At 38.8% G+C, this 18,686-nt stretch overlaps 1 protein-coding gene across 2 annotated transcripts in view; it reads right to left on the bottom strand.

Moving 5' to 3' along the window:
* Window positions 1–9,579: 9,579 nt before the first annotated feature.
* The window catches only part of SAMSN1 (SAM domain, SH3 domain and nuclear localization signals 1), a 114,503-nt gene continuing 105,396 nt past the window's right edge, over window positions 9,580–18,686 (bottom strand). For both annotated transcript variants that reach the window (XM_074946836.1, XM_074946843.1), the window contains 2 exons: window positions 16,510–16,660; window positions 9,580–10,164 (listed from right to left, as the gene is read on the bottom strand). In XM_074946836.1, the coding sequence (XP_074802937.1) occupies window positions 9,965–10,164; window positions 16,510–16,660 (351 nt within the window). In that variant the 3' untranslated portion in view covers window positions 9,580–9,964. The remainder of the gene's footprint in view (window positions 10,165–16,509; window positions 16,661–18,686) is intronic.

Below are 18,686 nucleotides of genomic sequence, written 5' to 3'. Positions count from 1 at the left end.
TAAAATCGTAGAAACCATCTTTATATATTATAAAGTCAACAAACAATTTTTTTCCCTGCTATTCTCCATCCAGATATATTTTGATCCATTCCATTATTACTACCTTTGCAGCAGGTCATGTCAAGCTCGCTATTCAGCTGCTCCCTAGCTCTTAGCTAGGCTATTTTATAAATCCTTAATAAATAAATAAATAAGGCTGAGTGGGAGGGACAGCACCTCTGTCTTCTGGAGATCAACCCAGATAGTTACAAAGTTCCTCTAAAATCCTGTTATTCCAGTTAATAGCCATTTGGCACATTGATTACACCTACCATCCCAGCCCTTAAAAAATAATTTATAACAGAACTTTGAACGTTTCCTGGCTCAGTGCATTTTTTAATATACTGGATCATTTGGATCAGTGTCTTTGTTCACCTTTCAGAGTAGCAGCCGTGTTAGTCTGTCCCGCAAAAAGAAAAGGAGTACTTGTGGCACCTTAGAGACTAACCAATTTATTTGAGCATAAGCTTTCGTGAGCTACAGCTCACTTCATCGGATGCAACGTAGCTCACGAAAGCTTATGCTCAAATAAATTGGTTAGTCTGTAAGGTGCCACTAGTCCTCCTTTTCTTTTTGTTCACCTTATATTTCATGAGTAAGTAAATTGTGGGAGGTTAACCTTTTCTGTAAAAAAATAGGAATTTATGCGGGACTCTGTACAGCATGAGGGCTAGAGGAACTGAATCTCAGTTGACATAGTTAATATTTTGTCTGACTCCTCCTTGCCCTTTACTAGTTAGTGGAATGTTTTTAACATGGAAAAAATATTTTGGAAAAAAAAATGTCATAGTCTCTGCATTGTCTGTTCATAACCTGGATAGTTACTTCCCATAGCAACACTGCCTGCTCTGGCAACCATTCATGCAAGGAATACATTCTTCGTAGGTTATTTATGACATTTAAAAGCCCAGGTGATGGTGTGGGCTTCGTAGATGCTCAGTGCTTAAACGGCCTATTTGCCACATAACACCTAATCCAGATCTAGCAGGCAGCAGTGTGCCACGGCACTGCTTGAATGCTAGGATAGTCATCCAAGCAGTATGAAAGATTTCTCCAAAGACTGATGTTTGCAATTAACCGAATTACTTCAACAGGGTGTAGACAGGACAGATTTAAAATGGAACTGGTTACCTTGCCAGTGGCTGGATGATGATACTGCTGTGCCATTCGAGAGAGAAGAAAATCTTTCTCTGTCAGTTCTCAGAGAAGAAGTTCCCGCTGTGATAGCAGATCTAGCGTGCATGCTTGATTTAATGCCCTCAATTAACATATTCTTGTAATTAACGTCTGTGTCTGACGAGTCTTGTGGAAACTATAAGGCCTTGAGTGGAGGATCTAGGAATCTTGTAAGAATATGATGTCTTGAATCGATTTTTTTGTTTAATGTTTCATCACTCTGCAACCAATTGATCGTTCTTTGAATAAAATCGTAGCATAACTCTATGGCAACACTTGTGATTCATTTTCACTTAGCTAATCAAAATGTTGTTTCACAAGACCCCGATGTTCAAGATGCCTTGTAGGAGGTATTACCTTACACCAAGTTGGCTTACTCAGATGGCATGTTTCCTGTAGCACTATCAGACTAAAAGGCATGATTTATTAGGCATACCTGCCTCCACCTAATATCTGTTGTGGGGGGACAGACTTGTCTCATTGAGAAGTTTTTCAATGGGCAAGAAGTCATACTAAATATATTTCTGTTTCAGGAAATACAGCAACTCAGCAAATCTCAAATCAATAGCTTTTAGGCTGGATTTCCCCTTTGTAAATTAAACAAACGGATTAGCAGCAGGACATTTCTAGCACAGTGTGTACAGAATAGCCATTCATCTCCAGCTAGTAGGAGCCAAGAATCTAATTTCCAACTATATAATGCAGAAACTATAACTCCAAGGTTCAGGAATATGATTTTATGGTTTAAGAGGTCTTTTAGCAACTGAAAACACCTTTAAACTGTTTTGCTTCTCAGAAAAACCACAAACAAAAATACTGCGATAAGAGAGAAAATTACAACAACTCATCCCATATAGCTGGATTTCAACTGTATATGCCACTTGGTCAGCTGATGATTATTTCTCTGAGGTGTGAAAATAACTGCTCTTTATTTTGTTACTTTATCTCCCCTTACAAATTGAAAGAAGTATTGGATTTTCAGATCTGCAGTAGCAGGGCAATGATAATTAAAGCTTTGGAAGGGCTAAACAAGGAATCAAGAAGAGTCAAGGAGCAATGATAGCTATACATTATCATTTAGTACTTGGCTACTGGTCCATTTGCCAGTGGTTGGGATGAAAATTACTGCAACAGTGAGGTCTAACACAGAGGCTAATGCACCACTCAGTGCCCAGGCTTGAAGTGGGACCCAAGTGTTGCACAAGCCTCGTGCTGAGCCTCTGCACAGGGGTGACTTTCACCCCAAATAAATACATATTTTTGGCTACTTTGAGTGTCTGTGCCTAGGTTTTTTCAGGGTTGAGTATTATATTTCTGTGGGGGTAAATAATAGCAGCATCAGGAAAATTGCACCATGGGCAAGATTTTGAAAGGTATTTAGGCATTGAGAGATGTAGATCAGCATCTAGTGGGATTGAAATCAATGGACTTTTGAAAATCTCACCAGGGATTTAGGGCACCTAAATGTCTTTAAAAATCTGGAAAGTGCTGACTGACTACATGAGGTTCAGAGTTCCTAAGGAGCACTGAAGATGGAGAAGGTAGAGAGTTCCCTACTACCCCATTTTGAGTAGCTGTTCTGTCTAGGGAAGGGGAAGAACCACGTGGATTGCCCGAGTAGTGTCACGATCATAAACACTTGGGAACAAGAAACATGTTAGTGGAACAAAGCTGTGCTAATAAAAGTGGTTCATATTGCTAGCTTCACTTTCCACATTCTTTTCAGAATTCTGGAACAACAGTCTGTCACATGCCAATAGTTGGTTAAGGGCCTGATCCAATGTCTATTTAAGCCAACAGGAGTTTTTCTATTGATTTTAACGGGCATTAGATCAGGCCCAAGGTAAGGGGTACTAATAGGCGGAACTCTTTAAAATGACCGGTAGAAATAGATAGGTCCAAAGAAACAAAATCTCCACCTATGCACAAGGGACCTAGATTCTTCTGCATCTTTGATTATTGTAATTACAAATATCTGCATTTAAAGTTCTTGGCATACTGTGTTCTCCCAAAGACCAATACTTTAGATGTCAACCAACTGCCTTTGCTTCTATTCTTTCTAAAACATTGATGGGCCTTTCAGTTAGTGATGCGTGCATAATTCCATAAGAGTGCTTCCAATAGCCACCAGACCACTGGTAAAAAGTCTTCCTAATTAAACAGAGTATGTAAGCACCTGACAGACTTTAAAATATTGACATTCTGCAGCCAAAAAGGGGTGTGGTGGAGGTGGACAAAACCCCACTGGAGTGTTTAAAACATCTAGGCCATTTTCAGTAAGGATTTCTACTTCAAGAGACATGCTAATATAGCCTTGGACTAATGTGTGTAGCTGAAGCTTTACTAGGATGAATTTTATCCTTTCAGGCACACATGCTACAGCCCTTTCTTGTTCTGAATCCATATGATTCTAGGCTGAATAATGAAACCTTTTCAAAAGATTTATGCAGTGGCATTTCAAGAGATACCTATGCAATTTCAGCCAGTACCTTCTTTCTCCAGACCCTCCTCAGTCTAAAACTTTTAGGAAAGATCCATAACTGGAAATTTCTTCATCACCAAATGCTGGAATTGCTGACGTGCTGGTGAAAAAAAAAGGATCCTATGCTGCTTTTGTTCTGGTACAAGCTGGCTAGCAGAAATTGGACCTTTAGAGTGGATACTCAGGATAGAAGTAAAGCTATAAACATACAGTGCAAGTTATTTGAAATCATATTCTATTAATTGACGTTCATTGTGCATCTTTCTGTTGTTTATTGCTGGTTACTGATGTGAAGTTTGTTGATATTATAGGTAGGGCAAACATCTGTTTCGTATAAATAGGATTTTCAGTTGAATAGGTTTTAATTAGATGAACCCCCTCTACTTGCTTTTGAAATTCTGAGGTACAGTAACTCTGTTATATCTAGAATCTTATATTGTTGAATCATATCTCTTGTAAATTTGTTTGCTTTTTTGGCAAATATCATCTAAATTCGGTGCCAATTCCTCAACAATAAATGAATTTTCCAGCATATGGTATTAAATTATGGTGCTGCAGAGACCAACCTAACTTGGAGGATCTGGGCCTGAGTCAACACCGATCCCATAGGTGGGCTGTCTGACTCACAGGTCAGGATGCAAAAAGCACGGGTTCTTTCCACTGGTAGACAGTCAACCCACTTCCTCGCTAACCACCCTACTACCAACTAATGCAGATTCTCCTTCTAATGTTTTTTGACATCATGTAATGGTTTTTGTCTCCTTGCATGAATATACCCTGTAGGCAGCAGTTCTACATCCAAAATATAATTTCTGTCATAGACTCAGACAGAGAGGATCAACTTTACTGATGATATGGTTAGTTTCTGGAAAGAAATGCACCACATTTAACAGTAGCAATTCTCCTAACATCTAATTGCCTGTATATCTAGTTACGTGTAATTGTAAGACTATTTGTACTAATTCCATCTTGTGACTCTCAATAGTATTACACACCATGGGGATCGTCTGTAAAAACACAGATGGAACCAAACACAGAAATAAAAAATTCAGAGAACTGGGCTGCGTTAGGGAATTAAAAACCAGTGTCTTTCCAGTTTGGTATCAGCTGAAGGGAGGCAACAAAGGGACAGACATTTGCTAGTTCACAGATCTAATCACAATGGCTTTCCATCCATAATCAGTGAAAAAGACAGAAACCCTTTATAAAATGACAGATCATGTGTTTTAGTTCATTACAATTGAGCAAAGTCAGTACTGTTACTGTTTAAGCAAAAGAAAATACTAAGGAGTTGGCTAAATGTCGTGTAGCCATGTTTGTAGTGCTAATGTATGGTAGCACTTTCATCAGTCACACTGATAGTCTAGCTTCTTCAGAAAGCTTGTTGACATTTAATACTAAAATAATAAATAATAAATTCAATTTTCATTAATACAGCAAGCCAAGTGGGTATTTACTGTAGCAGGCTATCCTGATATTGTTCATTTTACTAAATATATCTGCTCTGGGAAACATGCTCGTGATTAACCTCCAAAACAGGGGAAGCATTAGAAACAACTCAGGATATGGTAAGGTGGTGTGTTGGAGAGATTTGTATGAAGGAACGTGAGTCCTTTGGTTTGACTTTTTTTCATTTTGCTGGAAAGCTGATTTTCCTGTCCTGCCCTGAGTAACTTTGAGTTGCCCTCCCATTTACACATGTGCTCTGTAAAGTACAATGTTAGTGGAGAAGATGTTTAAAAAGCTCTCTGCATTAAGCTGGTGCTTGGAGCCAGTATGGGACTGTTCTCACGTGATATGGCAGACAATGCAGAGAGGGTTGAAGCACAATGTTCTGTTGAGCACCGTACTTGAAGAGTACCATGTTTATGCTTTCAAAAGCTTGGGTGCCTGATGTTCAGAAAGTCTGCTGAGAACTCACAAGTGCAGCTGAAGTCTGTGGGAGCTGCACATATACTCAGCACTTTTGAGGCCAGGCCAGCAGTATCTAAAAATGATAACTCAAAACCTGAGCAAGAAGAGTAGAGAGAGTTTTTGAAAATTTGTCCCTAACTGGTTTGTTGAAAGTCACGAAGCAAGTCCAGGACAGAGCTGTGAATAGAACTCAGCTTCTGGCTCTCAGTCTGGCGTCCTAGCCCTACATCCCAGGAGCTCCTCAGTGTAGCAACTACCTCTCTCTCTTTTTCTGAGTTTTCCCAGCACCCAGAAAAGGTGCTTATTTGAGGCATGGGCACAAGGCATGCTCCAAAATCCACTTAAGTCAATAATTATAGCTACACAATACACAAATATTGTTTACATTTCAGTCCCCAAGTCTGACTACAACACCACAGCAACCTGTTTGGAACCCCTCCACCCCCCCCCCCTTTTTTTAAAAATGAATACACATTACTAAAGGAAACCTCAGCTTGCTCTTTATGTCAACTTTGCCCCATTCTGGAACATCACTGAAAGCCAATCATTTATATTACATCTCATAAAAAAGAGAGGGAATCGATGAATTACAAACAAGTATAATTCACATGGACACAATGTGCCAAAAATGCATCTCACCCTGTTTTAAAAACTGAAAATGGAGTGATTTCTGCCCATTTCCTTGATTCTGTGCCTGACAACACAGGGGAAGGTGCACACTTTTATAGGGATGAATGGGCTCCTCTATATATCCCATATGAGAACTGGGTGTTGCATTGCAACTGTTGCCTTCGGGTCCCATAAAAACAATTTGACTTTAGCCACATATAACTCAGCCTGCATGTACGAATGAAAACATCCTCACATTTTTTTTCTTTTTAATAGCCTATTTGCTTTTACATATAGTGGCCTATTGCAACACATCCTTACTCAGGGCTGAAGTCTCACCCACATTACAAACATTGGGAGGGGAAAAAAACCCTTTAGAAACTTCATAGGTCTGACTCTCCTCTATCTTGTACCTTGTGTAGTCACCTGGGCAAAGTCAGAAGAAAATGCTCCTAGATCAGAATTCTGCAGTCACCTACACTGCTTACAGTGGTTTACACCCACTTTGTACACGGCTAATTGAATGTGCACGGTACCAAGCATTGGCGAATCAGGCCCATTGAGTTTCAAGAGATTTATAACAAAAGGAGAAGTCAGGGAGCAGATTCCAAGGTCGTGCAGGCCAATCTCTGTGGGTTTTTAGGGCCTCTATGTGACACGTTGGTTCCTTCTATGGTGCTGTGTGGCCACTGGCCAGCCTTCACCTAAGAAGCACAGCTCCCATGGAAGTCCTGTTTCTGTTGACTCCTCTGACTGTGAAATACTTCTCTCCCCGTTTGATCGGGGGAAAGTGATGAGCAGAAGGCAATGCTGCTAAAAGTAACACTGACTTCTACATTGGTATCATCCATGACTCTGCACTGTGAAATCCAGGGCCTCTTCAACTCTTTCTACTTTGTTTTGCTCCTTCCCACACACCCTGCAATGAAGGGAAATGTAGAGCTCCCCATTTTGTCTGACTAGGACCGAGGATCCTACACTCCCTCAATTATGAGGCACAGAGGGCGTCAATAAGTGAAATAGAGCATAAAACGGCCCCAAAGGAGTGAAAGGGAGGGCCTCCACAGCATGCTCCCCTCCCCCGACCTTCCTGGCAGCCTTTGGAACCTCCTCAAGTTGACATGAGTCTTTTCTTAAAATTTCTCACCATTGCTACCACTGGGGCAGCTCATTTTTACCTAGGCCTTATTTAGACAAGACAACATTGAAGCCAATAGGTGATTGCTTGAGTAAGGACTCCTGGTTTAATCCATGCTCAGGGCAATTAACAGAATTGCTGTGAGGTGCAAGAAGGCTATACATGCGTGTTGCCCGTAACCTGATTTTTTTAAGCTTTGTGGTGTACAATTTCCTCATCATTTTTCTCAGAATTGCTTGAGTGAGCGGAAATTTCTCAATGTGAGATGTAATCATTTAGCCTTCGCAGGAAGTTGCAAATGGCTTAAATAAATTTAGTTACTTTGACACATTTTCCAGCACACACAATGATTTGGGCAGATACTGACTGTGTTTCTAACTGGTTTGGGACACAAACAGCTAAACACACAGTTCACATCCACACTTTTAATGAGTGGCTAATAGTCAGTCTGTCAAATATAACTGTCCACCCCCCTTGCCATAAACTGAATCTGGTGCATGGGTTGGTTCCTGTAAAACAATGGGCAGGTGGATATTTTGCTAAACACACAGCCACACCTAACTGTGTCACTGTAACTGATTAAACAAGTCCTCTCTCCTCCTATAAATCCATACAGTTAGCTATCCCACAGAACATGTGTGTCACTCTATATGCCTGCCTTTGTGGACTCTACTCACTCACGCATAGGCTATCCTAGAGATCTTACCTGGCTGTCACCTGAACATGCTTCTCTGGAACAAAAGTTGCTAGAGATTGATTGATTTAGCTCATGTTGGTACCGTATGTGTCCGCATACAGATGTTTACTGAAATAACTCATTAGAAATACATTAGGAAATTGATTTAGTGAAGCTGGTGCAAGTTTCTGTGTAGAGATGCCCTAAAAGAAATTCCATTTTGGCTCATGCATCATCAAAGGCTTGTTAAGTGAGTTCTAATTGCAGATCCTTTTTCAGTAGTTATATGAGAACCCACTTAGCCTGACATACAGATGCCAGCTCCAGTCTGCAGGGCTGGAAGTTAACAAGAAAACACAACCTAAGCCTATCTTCCTCCTTGTGAACACAGCATGTTTGATATGGAAGTCATTAACATACAGAGAGTTTGGAATCCTACAATGTCGTGTTCACAAAGTAACTTTTCAGAGTAGAACCACACCTTATGGTTCTGAGGCCAACATGAACACACCCATCGCACTATGGCATTTAGTGACAGGTAGAGAGAAGGCTGTCAAAACAGTTTTCATTGTAAATTCCCATTTTCACTTGTTCATAACTTCCTCGGAAATTCTCTTTTTGAGAAACTTTCCACGCTTGGTCTCTTCTGAAGGGTGATTTTAAAAAAAAATGTCAGCAAGCTAGTGGAAACTATTCAACATAGATATAATTTATGAAAATGTGTGACTAACAGGTGAGAGAGGAAGTCACTACATTAATTTGATACAGATTATGCATGATAAAAAATACTCAGTAGATGTCTCATATATTATGTTACCATTATAAACGTACAGTCTTTGAAAAGTTAGTGTCCACATTAAAAAGTTTTTAAGAGTCTCAATCACATAGTTCTGTTTATTGTCAAAGGAAGTACTTCAAGAAGAGGGGAAAAGCAAATAAAAGGTATATTCTAGTGTAAAATACATGGGGAAATGATGATTAGCTGTTGTATGGAGTACACTGATAATATATACCAATGTATTAGCTATTGGCTTTTGCATACAAACAGGTATTTCTACTGACAAATTTCACGCTAAGCGCACAAGGAAGGAGTTTCACCAAAAATAATAATGAAAGCTCAGTTGTGGATATCAGTTAGTTGCTAATAGCTCTCGCTTTCATTTCACAATGTTTAGAAAGACTGTAAATAGTAATAAAAAGATAAATGTGTACAAAATTCAAACTGCAAGTTGCTCCTAAAGGCTACTGAAGACAGAGGGCCGGATTCGCATTTACACTAAGGCCCCTTTGCACCATGGTAATGTAAAGAGGCCTTCAAGTGGCTGAAATTTCCTTTATGCCCACATTACACAGCAGAGTGGTGTAAAGCAGCTTTAATGTAAATGTGAGTCAGACCCAGTATTTTTCATAGTACTGTAGAATATCAACCCTAATCACCTTTTTATTATGCTGGTGTACTGGTGAAAAGTCTTTTTTGTATAAATATCAGAGAAACATTCCTCTGAAGATAAAAAAGGACAATAATTAATATTTAGCTTTTAAAATAAATATGTACACTATTTACAATATTTCAGAAGATAACATATCCAGCACTATTTGCCAATGCCTAAAAATAACTCCCTGTTCTTTTAATAGAAAATGATTTTATATCTATATCTATCTATCTATATATAGCAGTTATTTATTTTCCCTTCACCCAACTGTTCAAGAATTAATAAACAAGGAAAGTATGGACATTATTTTCGTCAACCAAGATTCAGGTACACAGTGTCCATATATTGAATAAAGTCAAAAATATTGTACTTCAGCTGGAAACCCTAAGAGTGCTTTCGATGTTGAGAATATTTGCAACCTATTATTGTGCCATACTAGCAAGCTAGCTTAACGTATCTGATAGTCCTGTCTGCAAAGCTGCAGAAAAGCACATATATCAGTTGGTCTCAGTGATGGTGATTGTCTGTAGCACGTCAGATAGGTTTTCTGGATCTAGCTCTTCTTTGCCATTATCTGAATTTTCCGATAAGATGTAACATCCAGAGTCTCTCGGACAGTCATTTACCTCTGACTTGTTAAAGCTGAGATCGGGCCTTAAGGTCAGGGTCTGTTGCTCATTTTCATGTTCTTGTTCAGCTGTAAAAAATGAAAATGTTATGAACCCCCCCGACCAACACTTAGATGATTACAAGATTGTTCTTGGAGCACTGCAGAAACTGAATTGGCAAACTGCCGATCTATTAGCGCTGTACCTTATATCTGTTAGAAATTGAAACCTTAGAAATCAAAGGATTGATCGTTATCGCTACACGATGTCAACAGCCACTGTAGCCCACTCAACATCAACACGATCCTGCAATACATTGCTCACAGGTGGATACCTGAACCCCAAAGAAGACAAAAGGACTGTGTATTGGTTCAAGGGTCTGCTTGTGCAAAGTGCATTGCAACGCTGACTCTTCCCCTTCCCTCACTTTCAAAACCCTTTTAAAGACCAATTCAGTATCATCTAACATTCCAGTTTTCAATATGCCCTCAACCTTCTGTGATTGATGTGTACTGTAGTGTAGCCGCTGGATTTAGGCTGTGTCTACACTACGCAGCTTTTAGCACACAGCTGTGCCACTACAGCCGTGCCGCTAAAAAATGCGCAGTGTAGCTGCTGTTTGTTGGTGGGAGAGAGCTCTCCGGCTGACAAAAAACTTCCACACCCAGCGAGCAGTGGTAGCTTTGTGCTCTCCTGCCAACAAAGCGCTGTTTACACCGGTGCTTTTCCTCGACAAAACTCTTGTCTTTTGGGGTGTGAGTGTTTTTTTAACACCTCTGAATGATAAAAGTTTTATTCTTCACTTGCCAGTGCAGACAAAGCCTTAGTGTATTTATTTACAGTACTGGGTATGTTAACCATGCCATACAACTGCAAGATTTTCAAAAGCGCCCACAAAGACGGCCAGATTTGCCAAAGAGCTCAGTTCCCATTTTGGTACCAAAATGAAGTGGCCAGCTTTTCAAAAGCAATAAGGATCAGATTTTTAAAGATGTGTAGGTGTTGCTGTACTCAGCATTGCAAAGCCTAACTGGGTTAGGCACTTAAGTCTCATTTTCAAAAGGGACTTAGGCACTTTGGATTTCAATGGGACTTGGGCACTGAGCCTAAATCTCACTGAAATTCAAAATCCCTTTTGAAAATGAGACTTGGGCTTTGCAATGCTGAGTGCAGCAAGGACTAAATACCTTTAAAAATCTGGACCGTAGCTTTTCAGTGAGAGCTGCTGGTGCTCAGCGTTTCTGAAAATCTGGCCATACATAAATAAAGGATGAGAGAGATTTTCAAAGGCACAAAGGGCAGTTAGTCACACAAGTCCCATTCATGCCGTTGAAAATCCCCCCATTCATGCTGTTGAAAATTAAATAGAAGCAAATTTCTCTTTCAAAACATTTGTCCTTATTTAGCACTTGCGCTATAATGAATAATCTGCCAGTGAATAGAAAAAAGACATACTGCCTCAACAGGAAGATCATCAACTGATCTCTCAACCAACTACAACCTGGCATCTCACTGAACATACCAAAATGCCATGAATTGGATTTATATTTGACACAGAGGTGGTTAACTACTCTATCAGCAACTCGCATCAGGCCTGACATACTACACCTAACACACTGTTGGCACTCTGTATCTAAAAGCTGTCATATAAGGTATCATATATGAACTGGTAACACACTGGTCTTAAAATCATTGCATGGCACATGCATGGGGTGTGTACAAAGGATTATCAATATGTGCTAGAATTGTGTTCTAAACATGTGTCAGCAGGAGTAAGATACACAAGGAATGTGGTGCTGCCTACTTGTCTGTGTCTCTGATGTAAATTAGGTAAGGTGTGACCAAAGACAAAGAAAAGCACATTTACATACAAGTCAAACAAAGCCATCAGCAGAGCAAAAGGGGAAAAAGGAATAGTCATAAGAGAGTTATTCTGAAATTTTTATATGTAAAGATCAGTTTTGTTCTCAATTAATACTATATTTGCTAATGATGACAGTTTTATAGTGAACATGCATCCTGTGTATTGGAAGTAGAGTAGATTACATGCATTTACAGAATGGTCTTATCTACCATATATCTACCAGGAGGCTGGGGTCCAGATTATATTTACAGTGTGCGTTGCTGCTGCACCAGGAAGAATTATGGCTTTGGATGCAAAACCCTCCCTGGAAAAGGCAGGCATTCAAGGAAGATTCATAGATAGTCATTTCAAAACAATCACAATATTTCATTCCAAAAAATGTAAAAACTGGACACTTTGGCATTGTTGGAACTTTTTTCTTTTTCTTTTCTCCTAACCAAAGTTCTGGCAAAATCAACCTGATTTCACAAAGCATTTCAGTTTTCAAAGAATTGTGTATTCTAACACAATATGGTACCATCAAAGTATCTCCAACCAGCTCGAATTGTAATCATCTACCCTGAAACTCCTGCATAACACGTCTGCATCAAGACCATAACCTCTTTTGAGGTACAGATTATCTTTTTAGAAAGCTATCCATTCTTAATTTAAAGACTTCAAGTGATGGAGAATCCACCATTTCCCTATGTAAATTAATGGTTAACTACCCTCACTGTTAAAAAGGTGCATCTTTGGTCAGATTTGGCAGTGTCTGTAACTATTTCATCCTCTCCCCAACTTACAGAGGATGGTTTGTCATATGAAATTTCACCTCTTTTTGTAGGGAAAATTTTTGGTAATATATCGGGCCAAGTTAATTTCTGGAGTAACTCCAGTTACTTAAATGGAGTTATATCAGCATTATTAATTATTATTATTATTGGTTAATCACAATAATCGAGGATAAATATGTGATGCCTAACCTAGTTTTTCTATTAGCTCATGCTGTATTTCAGCCAATGCCAGCAAAAAACATGTCTGCTTGGTCACTGTGTGCTTACAGAATTCAGCAAGTTATTGTATGAACCCTTCCTTAGATGCTGAACTCAGAACGTCTTCCTATTCCTCATCTGTAATCCCGTGATCAGTTATAATACCACTTGCAAGTGCTTTTATCAGCTTCTGTAGAATCATCTCTCTGTCCCATCAAGCAGTGACCTAAAAAAGTGTTAATCCTGTTTACATCATTGAAGTGAAAGAGGAAGCTTTCTTTCTTTCTTTCTTTCTTTCTTTCTATTAAAAGTGAGCAGGAAGAGACCATTATTGCTGGATTTTTTTTTAATTCCATTTTTTTGGTCATCCTATTTGTTTCCTTTTCATTAAAAGATGACTTTTTAACTATGTTCATCTGATTAGTATAACTTCTTGTGCACAACTGGATCTGTTGTGGGTTTTTTTTGCATTTGTGTCTTCTCATCATGGTGTCACAATGACAAATCACATTTGGACCAAAAATGGCAGGAGCTGAAACTTCTGTAAGAGGACTATGTATACATTTTTTCCTCTGGCTTTTGAATTATTGTGTGATGTGAATATATGGTAGTCTTGGGTAAACTCTGTAACTTTCTAGAAAGCAGAGTATATGCACACACTTTTTCTGTAGCAAAATCAATCTGAGATAAATAAGCTAAAAACTAAATCACTACAAAGACAGAATGGGACTCTGAAGTGGTGGAGCACTGAACTTCAGTGTCACAACTATATCATTACTGCTGGTCAAAAAAATGGTATTTTCTGTGGAAAAAGTTAGAAGATTTAGAAAATGTTCCAGTGTTTGTTGTCTGAAAAAATAAAAATATTAATTTTTCTGTTTTTCATTGAAAAAACAGAAAGTTTCAAACAAAACAAATATTTTCTTCAGGAAAAACAGGCCAATTTTGTCTGAAAAAAATTGATAGAAAATTTTCAGCCTACTCTGACTATCATGCAGTAAATACAAAAGCTGCCTCAACAGAATATTGAGCATTATAAATATATATGGATTCAGGGTAAATGTCAAGTTCTCCTACTTCACAAACAAAAGCTATATTTATTTTTAACTTTTGACTTTTACACCTACTTGTTCTTAACCACCTGGATACACTGTCAAGCTCTTTATCATTGAAGGTAAGTTTGTTGGGTTAACCTGGATGTCAGTGAAAGATACATTGTACAGGAAAAGGAATAGATAAAGATCAACAACAGTTAAGTGTTGCAGATTCATCAGACCACACTATCTGATCGACAAATGGAAGGCGTGTTATTTTTTCTACAGTAACTTGTTTCATTTCAGATATGTAGCTTTCAGTCAGAGCTGTCTAAGATAAGGTTAGAGGAGTCCAAGTATGCAGAATTTTGACACGTATTCCAATACAGACTTTTTCCAAACTTTTTCTTTTTGCTGTGCCCTCCCTGTGCATTCTCTCCACTGCTGCCCTGCCCTGGTTCAGACACCCAGCTGGCCCTAGGCCTGCACCCCACCTTGTGCCTCCCGATAACCTCATTGCATCACACAGTTCAAAAACCAATGTTTTAATACTATTTTAAACTATAGGATTAGACTAAGAGTATTGAAGAAATATTAGGCCTTAGGTCTTTGACAATGAATGTGTGATGCATATGCGGTTTTTCCACTTGTTAGCTCTTGGAAATTATTGTTACTACCACTATTTCAGTGGGTCTGTAGATGTGCATGGAACTTTACAGAACTATTGAAAGAATACGTCCCTTCATAAAAGAGTTTATAATCTAAAACCCTGATTCAGGAAAACAATTAAATGTATGCTTTAGAAAAATTCCTATTGACTATCAGTGGGGCCAGGATTTCAGCTCATGACCACATATATATGTAAGTTCAGTTATAACAATGGCGTCCAGTTCTTGCAACCCAATTTTCCAGTTGGATTGACTGAAACATAAGGAGGTCAAATGAGCTGGCCAAGGTCACACGTTGAGTCAGACGCTCAGGTTGGACTTAACCCCAAGATCATCTTGGCTCCCCTTCTTTTGTTGTAACTACTTGACCGAATGGCTTATTTATATTCCTCTATGCAGTTGTATCAATTTTAGTTTTTAACATCTTTGTACTTTAGAGTGTCATGTCAACCCTTGCACATTACTTCTCTCCTCATCAGTCCGCTGACAAATACTACTGTGCTATGGCAATCAGTTAAGGTCAGCTTCATCACCATGCTCCTGATTCAGGAAAGCATTTTCCTTGAATGTGTGCTTAAAGTTAATCATACATAAGTCCTATTGACATCTCTGGGACTTAATAAAAGCTTTATAATTAAGCACATGCTTAAACTGAGGCCCATTCACTATTCTGCTTTTTGAGAACAGTGTTTGACTGAACTGAAATACTCATGTATTCACAGCTGAGGTGAAGCAATTATTCATCTGATCCATGGATCTAATACTCCAACATCATCAGTAGCCTTGAAACAAGGAACACATTACAAGACTTATTATTTACAGAACAATTACAAGTATTTCAATTGTTAAACTTCTGCACAAATATCCTCAAGTATACTATTCTGCCTGAAAAACAATGGCATAAACCCATGCTGGCAAAGGGTAGGGACCACACATGGATGGCAAAGATTAATTAATCAAGGTTTAATGAAAAGAATATGAAAAGGCTGTGTCAGGTTAAGGACACTCTTCCCTGATCCTTGCACTTTTGCTGGCATGGGAACATGAAGAACATCAAGTGATTAAAAGACTAACGGATGTCTGACTGTTAAAGAGTTTAGATAGTTAAGGCTGCCTGCAATGCTTGCTATCGCTTGAGTATTAAAAACAGTAAATCATAATTACACCATACCGGAACAGCATTTCATGACTACAGAAACCTGTTCAAATTACTCATACTTTGCACCAACAAAAAAATCTTTGTAAAAAATAACCTTGGCATTTTCTGTTCCTGTTTTGTTTGTTAATTGTTGATGTAAAATGTGTAGGATAAAATATACAGAATGTGCAGCATGATCAGTTAGCTACCTAGAAATGTACTGGTTTCAGAGTAGCAGCCGTGTTAGTCTGTATCAGCAAAAAGAACAGGAGGACTTGTGGCACCTTAGAGACTAACCAATTTATTTGGGCCTAAGCTTTCGTGGGCTACAACCCACTTCATCGGATGCATAGAATGGAACATATAGTAAGAAGATATTTACACATACAGAGAACATGAAAAGGTGGAAGTACCCATACCAACTGTAAGAGGCTAATTAATTAAGAGGAGCTATTATCAGCAGGGGAAAAAAAACTTTTGAAGTGATAATCAAGATGGCCCATTTCGGACAGTTGACATGAAGGTGTGAGGATACTTAACATGGGGAAATAGATTCAATTAGTGTAATGACCGAGCCATTCCCAGTCTCTGTTCAAACTTAAATTGGAGATAAACCTGAGATAATTTTTCAGGAATTTTTCCTATTTGAGGAAAAAAATCTAATTTGCGGACCTCAGCAGAAGTCACCATTATTTTAAATGTGTCTGTGTTTCCAATTAAAATGAGAACATAACATTGAATGTAAGTTTACACACTTACTTTCATAGTCCTGTAGATTCTCAACTGCAGAGAGTAACCTTGCCCTGTCTTCTGGGTTTGTAATATTTAGTTCAATCAAATGGCTCTCCTGTAGCTCCTTTAAATCCTCCAAAGTCTCATAACCATTTAGCAAGAGGGTTGATGAGTATTCCTACAAAAGGAAAAGCAAACAATTCCTTTAGTAAGCAATTAGCAGGTTCAGTTAGAGACATAACCACAATTTCTCTTTTTCATTTTTTTGGCGGAAGTACAGACAAAAGTCATCATGACTCCTGGAGCACCAAGTCTCCCAATCAGCAACATTGCCTCTGGGTTTGTATTAAAGTCAAAGTTAGTGTTCCCGCCCTTATCCTGCCCCTAACATGAGACATCCTGCAATGTGTCTCAGTGTACCTCAGATATACTAATACTTTACATTCAGATTGGGTTTATGTAGCTGAACTGCAACATTGTTTAATCTACTGCTATCCAGAGGGCCAGACCCTCAGCTGGTGTAAATCAGAATATCTCCATTAAATCTGATTTACAGCACCTGAGGATCTGGCCCAGTGTCTGTAACACTCCGATATTAATTTGAGGAACATGAGAATTGTTTCATAGAAGTCTTTGTGTGGTGTTCCTGTTGGAAACTAAAGGTTTTCCATTTTCGTCAGTGGACTGCTGGAAACTGCAGCGCATACCCATAACAACAGGAATTGCTTAGTGTCTACTGCATAAAATAAGCCATTCTAAAGGTCACAGAATGAAATTAAGTGCATTATTGTCCTTTATATTTTCTAATTAGTTATTGTTAAATTAAAGTTGGATTGCCTGGAGGGGTAACACTGACACAGAACCAAGAATATGGTTCAATAACAGGTCAGGGGGAAAAATAATATTTCAAGACACTAAGAGAGAGTTTCCATTGAGATGGACTTGAACCAAACCCCTTCATTCCAATTCCCCCAAATTTCAGTGCCTGGCCCAAACAGGACAAACCAAAATAGGAGAAACCAAAACTCCAGATTCATTCACCCCTAAACTTTTAAATGTTTGGGTCTGGGTCTGACCTTTGTAGCTTGTGTCCCCTTTTTAATTTTAATGTAACATACTTTCTGAGCATATTTTTCTCTCCTTTTATAAGAGTAAACAAAATCTAGAGATGGAACCAGGAGCTTCTGTGTTCTAGTCTCAACACAGCCATCTCAGGCTGTGACCTTGGGCCATTCACAACCTCTCTGCATCTCAAGTTCCTGATCTGTAAAATGAAGATCAGTGGCCAAATTCAGATGTGAGGGATACATTTGACCCAATAATATTTACATCACTAACATGCAGTAGGAAGTTTGGAGGATTAATTAGGGTTTGCAAACTGCTTTGAAATAGCAGTGTCATATAAATACCATCATTATTATTTTATGTCTGAGTCACAATAATTATTCCATTGATAAAACAGTCTAAGAAGCAGCATTCAAATTTTATGTATCCAGAAAACAATTTGAGTCCAGCCAGAAAACATTTTCCAGTCATAAAGAAGATGAAGTACCAGTCTGTTATAAGCCAAAAGGTAAGTACACAAAGGGATTCTTTTTTGGTCGTGCACTTTTATAGGCTGGGAAATTTAGCAGCAAAATGATTGTGTGTTAATTCAAAGAAAATTTCTGATGAGCAATTGTGTAAAAGTGAGAGCACAGAAACAGCAAGGCTACAGCACATAGTGTCACTTCCGTGTAAAGATGAGATGAGCAAATCCAAAGCTCCATAAGCAGGCTGGGTATTTTGTTTACACTGGTGCCAGCCAGACGGAGCATGCAGAGAACCATGTAGATGGCTGTAGGACTAATGCATTGTTACTCCTGGTGCCCTCAACTGCGTGTGTGTTGTCCCAGTGTCTAAGTGTGTGTGTATTCCTGCAGAGAGACGTGATTCATTCCCACACAAATACCAGTGCTATAACATTGTTGTGATTATTCTTATTTATCATTTGTATTGCAGTAATACCTAGAGACCCCATCAGAAATTGGGGCCCATTGGGCTAGGCACACTACACACCTATGCTAAAAGAAGACTGCCTCTTCCCCAAGGACCGTATCAACTAAGAAAAAGGCATATTAAATGAAGGATTAATTCACTCTCATGCCTCATTTTGCCAACAACCACCCTCACATCCACATACCCACCAGCTGGGAAATGGAAGG

This window comes from Natator depressus, chromosome 1 (assembly GCF_965152275.1).
Source record: "Natator depressus isolate rNatDep1 chromosome 1, rNatDep2.hap1, whole genome shotgun sequence".
NCBI lineage: Eukaryota > Metazoa > Chordata > Testudines > Cheloniidae > Natator > Natator depressus.
Note: the sequence above shows the minus strand (reverse complement) of the source record. Positions and strands in the feature narration are given on the sequence as shown.